This window comes from Natator depressus, chromosome 1 (assembly GCF_965152275.1).
Source record: "Natator depressus isolate rNatDep1 chromosome 1, rNatDep2.hap1, whole genome shotgun sequence".
Taxonomy (NCBI): domain Eukaryota; kingdom Metazoa; phylum Chordata; order Testudines; family Cheloniidae; genus Natator; species Natator depressus.
In genome coordinates, this window is record NC_134234.1 from 332,690,295 (window position 1) to 332,706,223 (window position 15,929).

The window sequence follows — 15,929 nt, forward strand, 5'->3', positions numbered from 1 at the left end:
ACTGGTGCGGCGCCTCCTACTGGTCATCTTGGGAATTAGCTCTTTTTCAGCTCCGGAGCGCCTCCTTCTGGCTGGTGTCACACCTGCCTTAGGTCCCATGTCCCTCATGGACCCCGGTGCCCCTTTACCTCAGGGTTCTGCCCAAGCAGTATCCCCACACTCTGGGTCTCCCCTTCCAGGGGAACCCCCAACCCTCTAAGCCCACCTTGTCTCAGTGACTACTGCCAGTCGTCATCTAGCCCCTGCTCACTGGGGCAAACACCAGTCTGTAATGGCCACTCATCATTGGCAAGGGGGTAAGACCTGCTGCCTTTGCCTATCCCTGGGCTGCCTCTCTGCAGCCCCAGTACCTTTTGTAGGCCTTCACCAAGGCCTGCAGCCTGGGGGTTTACCAGGCGGGAGTTCCCTAGCTCCCTTTGCCCTTCCCCACCACTGCTCTGCTTCAGGTACCTTGCTCCCAGACAGCTAGCCCTTCCCACTCCAGAGCTAGAATGAGATTCTGACAGCTCCTGGCCCCCAGCCCTCTTATCAGGGCCAGCTGGGCCCTAAGTGAGATGGCCACACCTGCGGTCAGCCACTCCCTCAGCTGTTTTTCACTCCTTTTCTCCAGGGCTGCTTTTAACCCCTGTTCTGCAGGAGTGGGGCAGCCGCCCCACTACAGTCCCCAAGAGTGATCTAGCCCAGGGTTCCTAAGAACCCAGCACTGATCCCATGTGCACGCTGGGAAGCTATAACTGCTGCCTGAGGAGGAGGAGCAGGTTGGCTGCTTATGGCTGACCCATGAGAATTATTTGTATTACTGTAGCACCTAGTCATGGGCTCTGGCCCCATTGTGCTAGGTCCTGTACAAGCACAAAGCACCCCATGCTGCAGGAGCTCATTCTTCTCTGCAGGGAAGAGGAGGCAGCTTGAGGCTGCATCCAAAACCCAATGTAGTGAGTGGAAGACACCACTGACCTCAGCAGGCTCTGGATCAGACCCCTGGTTGCTTCCTTCTTGCCCACAAGAACCCTGTGCCCGGAGAGCCAATTCATTAACGAGGGCTGAAGTTTGGGTTTACTCAACTTTCTGATAAACACAGAAACTTTGCTGGGTTCATCTCTCCTTAGAGTCAAACTGATCAAGCCCCTAAACGTTGCTTAATGTGAGCAGACCAGAACTGGGAGTGTAACGGTCATGGATGCTCCGCATTCCAGATCCTGGTGAACAGCTAGCACATTCCCCAGGCTCCCTCCAAACGTTTGCATTTCCTCCCTTTGTGCTGACGATTATTAATACATGATCATAACAATGGTGTGTTATTGTTTGTAGCAGAGGGCTACCATTTATGGATCTCGAGAGAATGAGAGTTGAGTGATTAAGAGGCCACTGTAAATTTCCAGACTATAAATACATGGAGTTATCATGAATCACCACGGGAAAATAGAAAATGTTTCCCTTTTTCACTGCTGGGCCCTCTTTCCCGCTCCTTGTTTTTCTCTCCTCTTTTTCTTGGAGTTTCTTCATGTCTTCCCCGAAAGGAACAAACCAAAAACCACGGTGAGGAGCTCAGATTGAAACTGCCAAGTGTCCCCTTGTTTTGTGTAGATGACACATGAAACCACAAATTATTATTATTTATTATAGCAACACGTAAAAGTCCCAACTGAGATGGGGCGCCATTGTGCTAGGTGCCATCTAAAGACATAGTGAGAGACGCTCCCTGCCCTGAAGAGCTGACAGTCACAATAAACAGGACAGACAAAGGGTGAGTGGCAAAACAGAGGGCAAGTCAGCAGCAGAGCCAGGAATAGAACCCAGGTCTCCTGACTCCCTAGCCAGTGCCCCACCCACTACATCATGCTGCCTCTCTCCTTATGTGTCTTTGCTGCAAACTGTAATGCACCTTTAGAATCTCTCCCATGAACCTTGGCCCATCTTTTGAGCAGAGAAAGGCCTCAGCCAAAATCCTGGACCAACCAGTGAGCAGAGCCGAGTTCAGGGCTTGAACCTCTCTCTGCAGAGCATCGTGCTGAATCAGAATACCCTGAAGTTTGGGCCAGAGTCTGACCTGGATTTGGAACCTAACATTTCGGGCTGTTTGGATATGAAGTGTTAGTTTTGTCCATGGTAGAGATGTGAGGTCTGGTTCTGATCTCATTGTGGTTTAAAGCAGGAGTAAATGCACTGAAGTGTTGAAGTCAACAGAGATACAGCCATGTAAATGAGATCAGACAAGTCCCCTGACTTTCAAATCAAGGATTTTGATTTGGGCCTATCACTGGTTTAACTCAACAGTTTGCAATTTAACACGAACCCAGCTGAGCGTGGTATGATTCTGAGGTTTCTAGTGAAGGTTTGCACTGCTCTGACCATGTCTCCCTGTCAGTGGGCTATCATGCATCTGTGTGGGCCATATTCTGCAGTCCCCTCTGCCTGTAGAAGTCCCATTCATTTCAATAGGAGGTTGGTGAGCAGAGGAGAGCTTGTAGGATTTCTTTGTAGAGAAGAGCCATACTTTTGCTTTATCTCTGCACATGTAAGTGTTAAAATAATCCATCCCCTTCCCCCACGGCATGGCATAGACACAGTCACTTCTGCAACTGTAGGTTTCCTGTAAATATGCCTGCTTATATTTGAAAATGCCTTAGTCCTGCAGATAGATTTTTCCTTCCCAGCATGGCAATTCACCCCTCACTTCCGCTACATCCGTAGAGGTGAATTTCCTACTACTCTACACTGAGCGTTTTCGTTGGTAAACAGCAACTAGGCCAGTCTATGGAACGGCAGATGAGCGAAGTGACTAATGAAGAGCAGTCGCTCTGCAGGATATCTGTGTGCATCCTGTTCTGAATAATTCCAGATGGACACTGAAAAGCCAGGAGCAGGTCTCTGGCCATTGCTAAAGAGGATATCCTATTTGTTAGTCAGAGCTGGGGGATAGTGGCTGTTTGTGGTCACTTTCAATCATTCCCCAACATCCTGCAGCCATGAATCATACCGTGGTGTGGCGTGGGGAGTGTACTGTGCAATGTCAGTCCCAGCTCCACGTGGACTTGGATGAAATGCCTGGTTTGGGCCAGGAGACTAGAGATAGCAGCCAGGCCACAGGATACAGCATGAATCATTGCTGCGTTTACATTGTGTTTTGCTTGTGAAAAGCAAGAAAAAAATGCATCAAAGAGCCATCCAGAATCACACATCTGGACGACAGGTGATGTCACTGGCCCATGAAAATGTGGCTTTTTACTCTGGATTTTCTTCCCTCTCTGCTCCAGCCCTATCCCTGACAGTCACTAAACCAGTCTCACTCCTCTTGCTCTCTGTGATCCTCTCCTTCCTTCTCTCTTTCCCCTCAATGTCCCTCTCACTTCCTTTGTCTTTCCTTTTAGCTTATCCCTTCCTGCCTTCCCTCCTGTCCCCACTCCTCGCCTAGAAGATATTTAATGCAGAGAATGAATAAATAAAAATAAACGAACCCCCTAGCCGTCCTCAGAAAAATCATAGAACTAACATGACATTTATAAACCATCGCTTTGGTTTATATTAAACTCCTTTCTTCCCCCACCTTTGACTGTGAAGTCTATCCTGACTGTAAGTTCCTCAGGCCAGGGATTGTCTCTGGCTCAGTGAGGCACTGATCGTGGTTGGGCCCTCTAGAAGCTACTGGAATACAAATAATAATAATAATTAATAATATATTGAAAGCAGTAAACATACCTATTCAAACTACCAAAACGTACCCTGTCTTAGAGGCAGCAGGGTCTATGCTCGAGGCGCATGCACAGGGCTGGGAACTAGGAGCTCCTGAATTCTGATGGCAAATCGTCCTCTGACTCGTGTTGCGTTGATCAGATTCCAAGGCCAGAAGGGACCATTGTGATAATCTAGTCTGACCTCCTGTACCACACAGACCAGAGAACTTCCCCAAAATCATACCCAGAGCAGATCTTTGAGAAGAAATTCTGCTTGATTTAAAAATTGCCAGTAATGGAGACTCCACCACGACCCTTGGTCAAGTCACTTGGGGTCTGACAGTCCCAGCTCTCACAATGGTTTTATACTAGTGTAACGCCATTGGAGTTACTCCTGATTTGCCCCAGCCTAAGCAAGAACTGAATCAGGCCATTAATCGCTACAGGAAACGTTCAGCAGTGATGTAAGCGGTTGTGTAATTTACACATTGGGTGTAAATTGTTCAGAAAGGACCAACCTCTCCTCCCAGCTTCAGAGCTGTAATTCCCATTGATGTCCGTGAGACAAGAAGTAATCAGGTCACTGAGAGCAGAAATTTGACCCAAAGTTGGATGTAAGAGACATAACGTGAACCAATCTGGCATTCCTTGTGTGTCTAAATGGCATGACTTATACCTGTCACCATATAATTGGGAGAAGAGGCATGTAGGATTCAATAGGAATTAAACCATAGGTCTGTATATAAATGGAGGTCCCATTCTGCAAAGGATTTAATCATATCAATGGAGCTATTCCCATGCTGAATACAAGATGATTACATCTCTTGCAGAATCAGGGCCTTAACAGGGTTCTAAAGGAATTACTGTAGAAACCTTATAGAATTTGGTGAGTCCTAACCTTCAAAAGGTCTTTTGAACCATTCTGTATAATTTTCCAATAAATTCCATAGGACGGTCCAAAAACCATACAGAAAATGTATGGTTTTCTATTGAATTTCAGTATGACTGTTCCATAAAGGTATAGCTCCTTGTGGCAGGTAAGATCAATAGAAAGCACCTTCTCATGGTTTGTATGGTGGAAATCAGTTTGCAAGTGATCTTTTCTCAGCTAATAGTGCTGTTTGGAAGGCCTTGATGGGCCTGAATTCAATGGCATTAAGTAAGGCTGATGTATTTATTTTGTGTAGCATCTAGTTGGTTGGTTTGGTTTAGTGTTTGTTTTATGGTCTCTTGCTTTGTTCTGATTTTTGGTTCTTCATTTGCGTTTGGTCTGACATTTGGGGCTGTGGTCACAGGTCTGCTGGTGTCAGTAATTTTCTCAGTATATACAGAGCTTCTCATGGACACTCGAGGCGCACAAAAATACAGAGCTGAGTTCTCTCCCTGGCAGCCATCTCACGCTAGTGTGACCCAATTGGCTTTGATGGAGTTTGCTCTTGGTTTACACCAGTGCAAGTGAGGTGAGAATCAGGCCCACAAAATCCTAGGAAATGCAAAAATAATCCAAACGTTCATTAAGAAAAAAGGGGGGGTTATGAAGGAGAACTCAAACAGAAAGCCCAGCTCATCCTATCTCTTCAGAAAAGGGCTGTGGTAACAGATAGATCTTGCAAAATGCCTCCATGGTTAACAGACGGACTCTGTCAGACCAAGCAAAGTCTAGCATTGAGGGCCCTGAACTGAGAATTCCCTGTCCTCAGTCATACGAGTCTTGTCTACACTGCACAACTTTATCATTTGAAGACCCAGTTGGAGTAGATTAGTCTAATAACCCACTACATTCTGAACTGGTTTAATGCCAATGTGAATGTGGACAAGCTGAAATAATTCCGCTAGTCCTCCCCCTACTTATCCAACAGTGTATTGGTGGCCTTTTGAAATCTCCCAGAATCCATTGCTTCTAGGAGCTGTACCAGGAACTGTGAGATGGGTACCCAGAAAGCATTGCAACTGAAAGGGTTTTGAACAAGGCTAGTATGGCTCTTAAACTGACACAGCACAGCTGACACAGCTAGATGCAATGCACTGTGCTTAAATCAGTTCAGCACAACCAGTTCAACTACACAAACTGTTTAATTCTCTAGTGTAGACATGCCCATAATTAGAGGTGTCAGGTCAAGCATCCAACTGCTGGGTGTGGTGCATATAATTTATGTGTTTTTAAATGTTGCAACGGAAGCATCCGTCTAGATGCTGTGGTGATAGGTGGTTTTATATATATATAAAATGTAAAAATAAATTACATTCGGGTGGGGAGAAGAGAGGAAGGAGAAAGGAAAACAGAGAAAGGAAAAAGCGCTCCAGCCAGTTACTCTAAAAGAAAAAGAAAGGAGCGAAACATCTGCAGGAATCATGAGCAGCTTGTTGTTGGAGGTCAGCAGTTCATCAGCAGTTGCATAGAAGAGTTCAGCAGTTCACCCGCTGCCAGTGAGTGCTCACTGCCGTTATTATTAGGGAGGTGCTAGAGAGGATTTACCCGGCCAGCTTGAATGCAAAATGGAAATTCCTTTAGGAAAATCCCATTGCACTCTTGCAGTGCTGAGCATTCCCTGGCTTGAACTTGTGTTACTCTGGGCCTTACTTGTGGTTAAGGCTATAAAAAGACCTGAATGAAATCCATTTGATGCTCTTAATTTCATGTCTGGATAAATGCGCTCCGCGTTCCCATAGAGTTGTCTTGATTTTTGCTGGTGGCACATTGTAAAATGGCACCCGTACTGTCCTAGAGTCCAGCCGATCTCTAGAGAACTCCAGTCTGGTTTTGCACTTCCAACACATCCCAGTAAGCACTGTAGACACACGCACGTTGCACAGGAGAGGGTCATTGTGCAGAACAAGCGCAAATTGTTTTGTGGTGTGCAAGTCACAGAAAGTAGCGCTGGAGAAGCTCCATTAGCTCTAGTCCATCCCCTTTGGGCTGGTGTGGGGTGTTTCCCTCCAGTATATTTCGTAGTCCCTTTTCCCACTTTCCGTGTCTGAGAGGAGAGTAGGAGCAAAGAAACTCAAAGCAAAATGTAGCTGAAAACACGAGTTTCATCAGGTTTTGATGCAAAGCCATAAATTTGCCCCTAGGGTCACTCCAAAGGTTTGCAGAACCTCAGCAAAGCTTTCGACAAACTCGGACTGAGAATACTGACTGCACGCTTCAGCGTCAGTGCTGAAAGGGCACCTGTAGGTCCTTATACTCACCGGCGTGCTAAGCTTCATCCTGATGTTCACAGGCATGCTAGCTGAGGCTTGGTTAAGGCCTCTTGGAAAATCTGACTAAGGTAGATAATAAGAGCCTGATTCTGCACTCTGTTGCTTTGCAGAGGCCGAGGCAGCATCAGGAAACTGGTGTAGGAGAATGGCAGATAAGTCCCATAGTGTATACCGGACTAGATTGGAAAGTGGGGCTCAACTTGTGACACCTTAAAGGGCCAGGATTTTCAGAGGCTGGATGCTCAGCACTTTCTGAAAAGCAAGCCCCCTTTAAGATGCCTCAAGTTGGGCACCCAAAAATGGAAGCAACCAAAATCACAACTCACTTGAGCGGGGAGCTCCTGAACAAAGATGTGTGCCCCATTCAGTGGTGAAATTAAATAAGGAGATCAATCAATACCTCTTTTTAAAAGAAACGAAGTACAAAGATTAACACAAAATCTCAAGGCCAGATTCTGATGTCAGTTAATTCTGGATTTACAACAATGTAACGTCACTGACTTCAGTGGTTCTTGTCACTTGAAAATCAGGCCCCTTATTTAGGCATCTAAATATGGATTTATGCATCCAGCTTTGAACATTGTGGCATATAAATCCATGGGAAACAACAACTGCCATGAAAAGACCTTCTGTTAGCTATTGCGGGTTTTTAACTTTGTTTCTATTTTGCAAAAATTTAGCTTCAGTTGCTACATTTCTTCTGCATGGTTAGAATTAACCACAAGTAATTGGGCTAGATGCAGCAATCATTGGGTGAAATTCTATACAGGAGGTCAGACTAGATGATTGTGATGGTCTCTTCTGGCCTTTAAGAGATGAACATGTGTTTCCGATGCGTTGTAAATTCCGTTTGCTGTCGGGAGCTTTCGTAAGAACTGTATGTAGTATTTTCAAGAGGAGCTTAAAAAAAGTACCTGATTGTTTTTATTTACAGAGAAGAGAATTACAAATCTCTTTATGCTCAGATGTCTGACCCCATTCTGTTAGTTTAAGTATGAAGAACTTGTCATAAACAAACATGACTGTGTAACACCCTGCTTCATTTCATAGTCTGATTCTTTTTTGGAAAGCTCCCGTCCAAAGGATAGGCTTTGGTGAAATTCATTAATGCTCCAGATGTGTGTCCTGCTGTCAGCTGGCCTAGTGAAATCATTGTTTATTGACAGGTTCCCAAGAGTCGGATAGTTCTCAGTCTGCCAAGAAAGACATGCTGGCTGCATTGAAATCCAGGCAGGAAGCTCTGGAAGAGACACTGCGCCAGCGACTGGAGGAACTAAAGAAACTGTGTATCCGAGAAGCGGTAGGCAATAGAAATTTTATAACCCTGGAAAACGTTGTGGCTTGTATTTTTGTATGCTCACAGCCTCGTTTGAAAATGGATGGAGGCTGGAAGGAGAAGTAAAGCCTTCCTAAATCCTATATCACAAAACGTGTGGTGCCTAAGGACTGAGTGATCCCGAGGCATTTCATGTCTAGTGTGGCACAAGGCCTTCTTTACACTAGAGAAGCTGGACTCACACCAAGCCAGTTGTGCACCCGTAAGGCCTGATCCAGCAAGATGCTGAGCATCTGCAGCTCCTACTGAAGTCATCATGAGTGGTGGATGCTTAGTAGATACTCAGCATCCTTCAACAGGGCTCCTAATGGGCAGTTTGCCATTGCCTTCAATGGGAATAGGCTGGTGCCTGTAGATGGCACATCTCATCTAGCCATTGTGTGGTCACCTGGCCTGGTATATGCCACTTGGTCCTCATCTTCAGTAGGAGAAAGGTGTGTTTGTAACATGTGAGCTAACTCACCTCTTTTCCTAGAGTATACATGGCCTCAGGTGTACTCTTTCTATGTTCATTTCCCAGCATGCTCTTCCAACTCCCAGCTATTTCACAGCACAGTCCCTTTGCCTGGCATGGGGGTTAAATCACCACCGTTTGGGGCCCCCCCCAAATACAAATAGCACAGTTTGGGGTGAACTTGTGCGCAGCATGGTGGGGTCTTCCCTTCACTGAGCTGTATGTAACGTGACAAATGATGAGGAGGTTCCTTGGCTACATCATCAGTATCACTAGTAGAAGAGAATGTTAGGTAACATTGTCAAGAGAAAATCACCTTTCTGCCTTAAATATCACCACGGGACAAACGGGGTGCCATATGATGAGGTCATATTGTACTTGGCATGTGTCTGTTTAATTACTGTTGGGGTTGATTTAAACTGGTTTGTTTTAAAGCAGGTCATCGTGAACATCAAACCATTTCAAATGCTGGAGAAGTTAGGATCCTTGCTGCGTTTGTGCCTGGAAACATAATAAATATTAGCAGCAGCTTATATGAGGTTTACACTTCGATCACACGTGCATACATAACTCCCGTTTCCCAGGCCTGGAAAAAAATCCAGATTTAACAAAGATCACTGCCAGGAATAGAGAATGGGAAAGTTGGCTCTGGGCAGCGGTACTGAGATCTTTAAGTTGCTGTTTATATTTAAAGTGCGTATCACTTTAAAAAACAAACAGAAAAAAGACCATTGCCCATTTTTTAAAAATCTCATTGCGCTTTGTTTAGACTTGGCTCTGACTTGAACACCAGCTGGGATAAGCGGGAGGAAAACAGCTTTTCAACACAGAATGTCAGAGGAAATATGTGCGGGCCTCATCCCACAACCCTTCCTTGCATGAGCAGTCCTGATGTATGAAGTCTCCATTGGCTTCGACAGGCCTACTCTCTTGCGTAAGGTTTGCAGGATCAGGTCAGACCAAGTGTCTGTAAACCATTTAGCTTGGATCAGCTGCAGAAAGTGGTCAAAAGTTTCACTGGCTCTTTTATTTTAAACGTTTCCTCTCGGGCGGTCCTGAATCGGTTTGTTTGCTGTGGGAATTGCTGAGTTAAAATGAGGCAGAGACAGGTAAGGAGAAGAAAAAGGGGTTCACGCCTGGGCTTAATCAAACTAGCATGGCCCAAACCATTCACAACAGTGGCATCATGTTGCTTCACTTATTAATTCAGATTAATTTCAGGTCCCTGCCTGTAAATCCATTCCAGTTTATGGCTCCAGCACAGTAGCCCGCGTTGCTTTTGTTCTTACAAAACCTTGGGCGTTCTGGAGTCTTGGCAAAGGAGCCATTAAAGATGTAACTCGTTCCCCACACCTGCACTTCATGTTAAGATTGGGGTTATAAAGGATCCTGGTGATGTTCAGTAGAAAGACCCAGAATCTGTATCTTGATGCACTATTTGTAGCCAGCCATTATGTGCAACAGGATAAACATGTTACAGAAAAGGATCTAAAAGAGCCACTTTGGAGAGGGAAGCATTTAAACAACGTTGAAAAACGGCATTGTACACTTCACTGCAGTGCTGGGTTAGGAATTCATTGTGTTGGGAACTGCTTAAGCTAGGGGCTGAAATGGCCAGGGCCTCATTTCCCAGTGACCTGAAAACAGCAGAAAGAAAGCCCCCATTAGGGAGTGGGTCGTGGGGGCATGAGGGAGGCAGAAAGCCGAACTACACGCTGCACATTAAGGTCAGCCACTGTTATATGGGATTCAGATGATTTAGGGTTTTCTGCCAGCTGGATCCTCTCAAGGCTGGTGATGCAGAACACAAAAGCCTTTTGTCCTCAGTGCAGAGACTGTTCAGCTCAAGAAGCTGGATTGTTCCTTGTAGCAATACTCTCGCCTTTCTCTGCAGGCATTTGAATGTCTTTAATTCAGATCAGTGTAGATGTATTGTACGTACCAGAAAAAACATAGAGTTAGCATCAATCTTGGCACTTGCTCCTTTGCCTGCTTCAAATCTATTCCAGTGTACATCCCCTGGCTGTGAAAGTTTGCAGGGTCTGCTGCTTCACACTTGAAACTAATCTTTGCAAATGACCCTTTCAGTCTGATATTGCTCCAAAACTGCTCGTGACATAGCTTGGAGTTTGGCAAGGATTTCAATTCATAAAACATTATCATATCAGTACCAGGCACTGCTTTAAATCACCATTTTCACTGCAGCTGTCTCAGACAGGTCATGAATTAGATTGTAGTATTTTAACATGCAGTTGCGATCAGAAAAATGATTGTAAAAGTGGCACTCGACAGCTCTGCTCCCTGAGTGAATTCAGAGTCAGCTCTGCTGGCTTCTCCATCAAAAATAACTGGTTTCCTTACTGTTTTCTCTATAGAGACAACACTGCTGAAGGAATTTGAGCTGGCATCTGTCTTGGCTCATGCATCATGCTCTGACATCCTGCTGATGAGCAGCACCTAAGACCCTAGACGGACAGATCATGTTAATTTTTCTTCTAGTTGCGGAATATATATTCCTGTTGATGATGCACAAGCCAAAAAAGAACTCAGCTTGACTTTCAGAGCACAGGCTGAGCTCACAGGCCTGGAAGTTAGAAAAACCTTCTGTATATTTAGCAACTGATCATATTTGATATGAAAGATGATAAACAATGGAACCCTGGCAGTGCCATTTTTACAGTCATTTTTCAGAGTGTTGCTGCACTTTAAAAATATACACGGGATGGGTTTGCTTTTGCGTATTCCCCTCCTCACTAATAGCATCTTATGTTTTCAGGAGCTCACAGGAAAGCTGCCCAGGGAATACCCCCTAGATCCAGGGGAGGAGCCACCTATTGTAAGGAGAAGAATAGGGACTGCCTTTAAACTGGATGAACAGAAAATACTGCCTAAAGGAGAGGTGAGGACTTGCCTTCCAGTCCAGTCCTATCTATCTATCTTATGCCTAGGACATCTCTCAGCATATTACTCGGAAACCACAGTTTTTAATTTAACTTATTTATCTTTTTATTTGTTTACTCATCTGTGCTTGTATTTGGGGCAAGGAAGAGGTGAGAGAACATGCTGGTCTGAGCATAGGACTGGGAGCCAGGAACTCCTGAATTCCAGGCCCAGCTCTGACACAGGCAAACAGAAGTAGCTTTGGGTGAGTCACTTATGGCTCTGATCCTGTTAACTATGCAAGCTGCCCTTAATCACACCAGTAGCTGAATGACATTGCTGGTGCAGGTCTAGATTATTCATGTGACTATGGGTAGCAGGATTGGGTTCTGAGTTGCTCTGGTCTTTCAAACCACTTCTGGTATCATTCTGAGTGTTTCAAGCTGTTCTCCCTCCCTTCCTGCAATAGTCCTTACTCAGTACTAAAATTGGTACTGTTTCCACCAAAGTCCTTTAATAAAGTATCGGATCAATTCTTCCGCACTGGTCCTGTGATTGCAAGACAAACGCACTTTACCTCCTACTGCTAAACAAAGGAGCCATCCTCCCTGCCTCTGGGCAGCTTGACTTGTGTTTGTGTAAGTTTGCCTGGGAGTGTTTGTTCTGTGCTCTCTCTCCCACAATTGGCTGGGTCAGTGCCCTGAATCATGGCTGTGAAAACAGCCCTGGAGCAGCTGTAAGGCGGGACCGGAATTCACAGAAAAGCCATTGTCTGTGGAGCTTGGTCTCAAGACACTTGTGGATATTCTAGTTTTGAGTTTCCTTTTATTTTTATAATAGAAGAGAATGAATCTGTGGTTTAAGGTCGGAGTCAACTGGAGAATTAACCCTTTATTGTTAGCATTTTCTTTCTGCTTAAAACATGAACAACCAAAGCTCTTAGGGTTTGTGTTTGATGGAGCCAGTGAGAGGAATTCCACTGAAGTAAAATATTCATGAGCTTGCACATTTTGTTTAGCTTTTACAAGGAAAGCCCTGACTCCTAAAAGCTTTGCACTCTGTTTGCTGCAGTGTTATAAACTGATCTTCAGATTCCCATGTCTCGTCCTGGGGTGCGTCTACAATGCACACCTTTTTCGGCGGCGTGTAGTGTACATATGCATATAGGCCCCCCTCCCAGCACAGGTATATGGCAGTGTAGACTGAGCGAAAGACTCTGACAGCAAGGAGTTGATGAAGCCTTTCTCACTGTCTCCCCTAGCCAAAGCTTTTCCCTAACACGTGTAGCTACACACTGCAGTGTGGACACAGCCTGCCTCTCAGTGCAGCATGTAACTACACGTATGCTACACGCCGCTGCCAGTGTAGACCTAGCCTTAGTGTTAAGAGATGGCTTCCAGGCCAGGGACGCTGGATGGAGTCTGGTTTCCTCTCGATCCTTCGATTAATAGTGATGCACGGTCCGTGCGTGCAAGAGAATGATTCTCCTCTATAGGGAAAGAGGATAAAGCCACTCTCCACCTTTGCAGGTGATGTACATTTCAGTAAAACAGGATTGCCAACCTCAAGCATTCAAAAATGCTGACTCTGGCCCCCGAAAATCATGAGATTGTCTTAAATATCATGAGCTTTTTAAAAAAAGGTAAATGTTGGGATCTGTTTATTTGTCTTCTGATTTTTGAGCCTTTAGGGTTCATGTTTTCAAGTTTTGATCTGCAACCATGAGGGCTACAAACTTTGTTTTTTTTTTTTAAATGAAAGTTGAGATTCTCTCAGGATCACATGATTCTAGGAGCTGGGGCTTTAAGTAAAACATCAAATGTCATGAGAGTTGGAAACAAGGCAGGGTTCCATCTGAAGGCAAATGACCGCCCTGGTGCTCCAAGGCAGTATCCATAAAGGCATCCATCAAAAAAAGAGATTAATGGGGGAGAGGCAAATGAAGACAGCTGTTTACGATGTTAAGGGTGATTTAGAAAAAAAACATTAAGGCCAGAAGCTGCAATTGAAGCCAAGCTTTCAGTCTCTTCACTGGGAGTGTTGTCTGAGTAAGGACTGCAGGCCTGAGCCCTAGCTGGATTTATTTTTAATCCACCCTTGCTTACTTTCAGTGGGCATTTTGCCAGAATAAGTCAGATCGGGCTCTCCATCTTAAGCCTCCATTGTGTCGAATGCACCGTTAATAGTTTAGTGTTGACAGAGCTTATGAAATCTTCAAAGTAAAACTCATTGTACAAAACAAAACCAGGCCTTCAGCTGGCAGTAATGTGAGAGAAGCTATAATTATAGATTTAAAGCAATGCTGACTCACCACTGACAGCAGAGGGATTTTGAAGCTAAGATGCCCAAACTGAAAACTTCACAGAGCCATTCCGGTCTGAGAAGGGGTTATTCCTATAGCATCGACCGCTCTGTGAATGCCTGTTGGTAAATGGAGAGGTTCTGAATATGGCTAACGATAGGGTTTCACTGAATATGTGACTAAACGTGCTGCAATCTGAGCACTGAGCATTTAGCAAAGCTAATGTTTTAATTTGCAGCTCAAATCCCACTGGAAGTTAACAGGACTTGGGTGCGTAAGAGAGCCAGACCCCTTTGAAAATTCCAACCCATGTGCTCATCTTCACGGGCTACAAGCAAAGAGTCAGATTCTCTGCTGGTGTAAACTGCCATAGCTCCACCGGCTTAATGTCAAAGTATCACTGCCAATTACACCAGCTGAGAACTTGGCCCTAACTGTGTTAACCCTGCTTAAGCACAGTTTAACTCCGCCATGGCCAAACAGGATGTAACTTTTTGGCTCTCTGGCATGGCCAAAGCCTTCTATTAAAACCATTACACATCCCTATCTTGTGCATGGCCTCGTTATATCACACCTCTGTGATGTCTCATGCTAACATTATGTCACAGTGCATTTATGTATCACCTCACGTTAATGACGGTTGGCAGGATTGGACTGTAACCGGGATGAATTTGACACATTAGTTCAACGGGTGATCAGCACTACACAAGTGCTAACCAGTAACATTATGTTGAAATGCCATGACTTTACATTGGGAATTAGTGTGACATCCTGACGTTTCATTTTCATACAGCACTCGGTCACCATGGTGACAGACACCTTAGAAATATGCGTGGGAGAGAGGTTGGGATTCAAACACCCCCCACATAGGGATACATGAGTTTGTTCTGCAAGACAGATAGCAGACACAGCCATATTGGGCCAGCAGCCAGAATCAATTGAGTTTAGTATTGACGATCCTCACAAAATAAGGGCTAGTTCAGTGGTTCTCAACCAATTTACAGTTGTGGGCTGCGTATGCCCTGAGGATGTCACATGGGCCGCAGCTCTGTGCTGATTGGGGCACATGCGGCCTGCGGGCTGCAGGTTGAGAACCACTGGGCTAGATTGTGCAACCTTGTGCAGCCCTTTGAAGTCATGAGTTCTCTCATGTGAGCAAGTGCTCACAAACTTGAGGAGCAGTTGCACAGGCTGGCCCGAACAATGCACTTGTGGTCGAGCTAGGGGCAGGTTGGTAGATGGATTCGTCTCTTGTTAAGTGCCATTTAGGGCCAGATCCTCAGCCGGTGTAAAGCAACATAGCCCTATTGAAGGCAGGGGAGCTTTGCCATGCAGCTACACCAGCTGAGATCTGGCCACGACAGCTTGCAGCCAGAACAGCCAGAATCTCTTCCCAATTTGACAGGAAGCCGAACTGGAGCGCCTGGAGAGGGAATTTGCAATTCAGTCACAGATCACTGAGGCTGCTCGGCGCCTGGCCAGTGACCCCAATGTCAGCAAAAAGCTGAAGAAACAAAGGAAAACCTCCTACCTTAATGCCCTAAAGAAACTGCAGGAGATCGAAAACGCCATCAACGAGTACCGCATCAAATCTGGAAAGAAGCCAACGCAGAGAGCTTCCCTAATCATAGACGGTAAGTGCGGTTCAGGGCCTGCGGTATATCTTTAAGGGCTGAAGTGGGCCTTGAGTGGTGTATAGGCCTTGAATAGAGGCCTTGGCACAGGGAGTGAATTTCACTCACACTGAGCCAGAGCTAGGAACTGAACCCAGGAGCCCTGGTGCCCAAAGCCCTGCTCTAACTTGTAGCCCAGTAGTGCTCCTCTCCCTCTAATGGACTCTGAGTCTTTGTTTCTCTGTGAATTGTTCTGTCCCTTCCTTGTCGTGGTTGGAGAGCTGACATGGGACTCGAGTGGTGCCGAGATGATGTGCTGGCTCAGAAAACATGGGTAAATTTCAGGCTATTTGAGCTTAAGCAAGGCACTTAACCTGTCTGTGAGTCAGTGTACCCACCTGTAAAATGGGTATAGTAATACTTCCTTCAGAGGAATGTTGCTTAATTAATATTAGTAAACCTTGGGTGA

General features: G+C 45.4%; 1 protein-coding gene across 13 annotated transcripts in view; it reads left to right on the plus strand.

Moving 5' to 3' along the window:
• FRMD4A (FERM domain containing 4A) overlaps positions 1 to 15,929 on the plus strand; it is a 552,335-nt gene that overhangs the window by 518,846 nt on the left and 17,560 nt on the right. For all 13 annotated transcript variants that reach the window (XM_074942603.1, XM_074942600.1, XM_074942608.1 and 10 more), the window contains 3 exons: positions 8,042 to 8,175; positions 11,442 to 11,564; positions 15,253 to 15,481. In XM_074942603.1, coding sequence (XP_074798704.1) covers positions 8,042 to 8,175; positions 11,442 to 11,564; positions 15,253 to 15,481 — 486 coding nt within the window. The remainder of the gene's footprint in view (positions 1 to 8,041; positions 8,176 to 11,441; positions 11,565 to 15,252; positions 15,482 to 15,929) is intronic.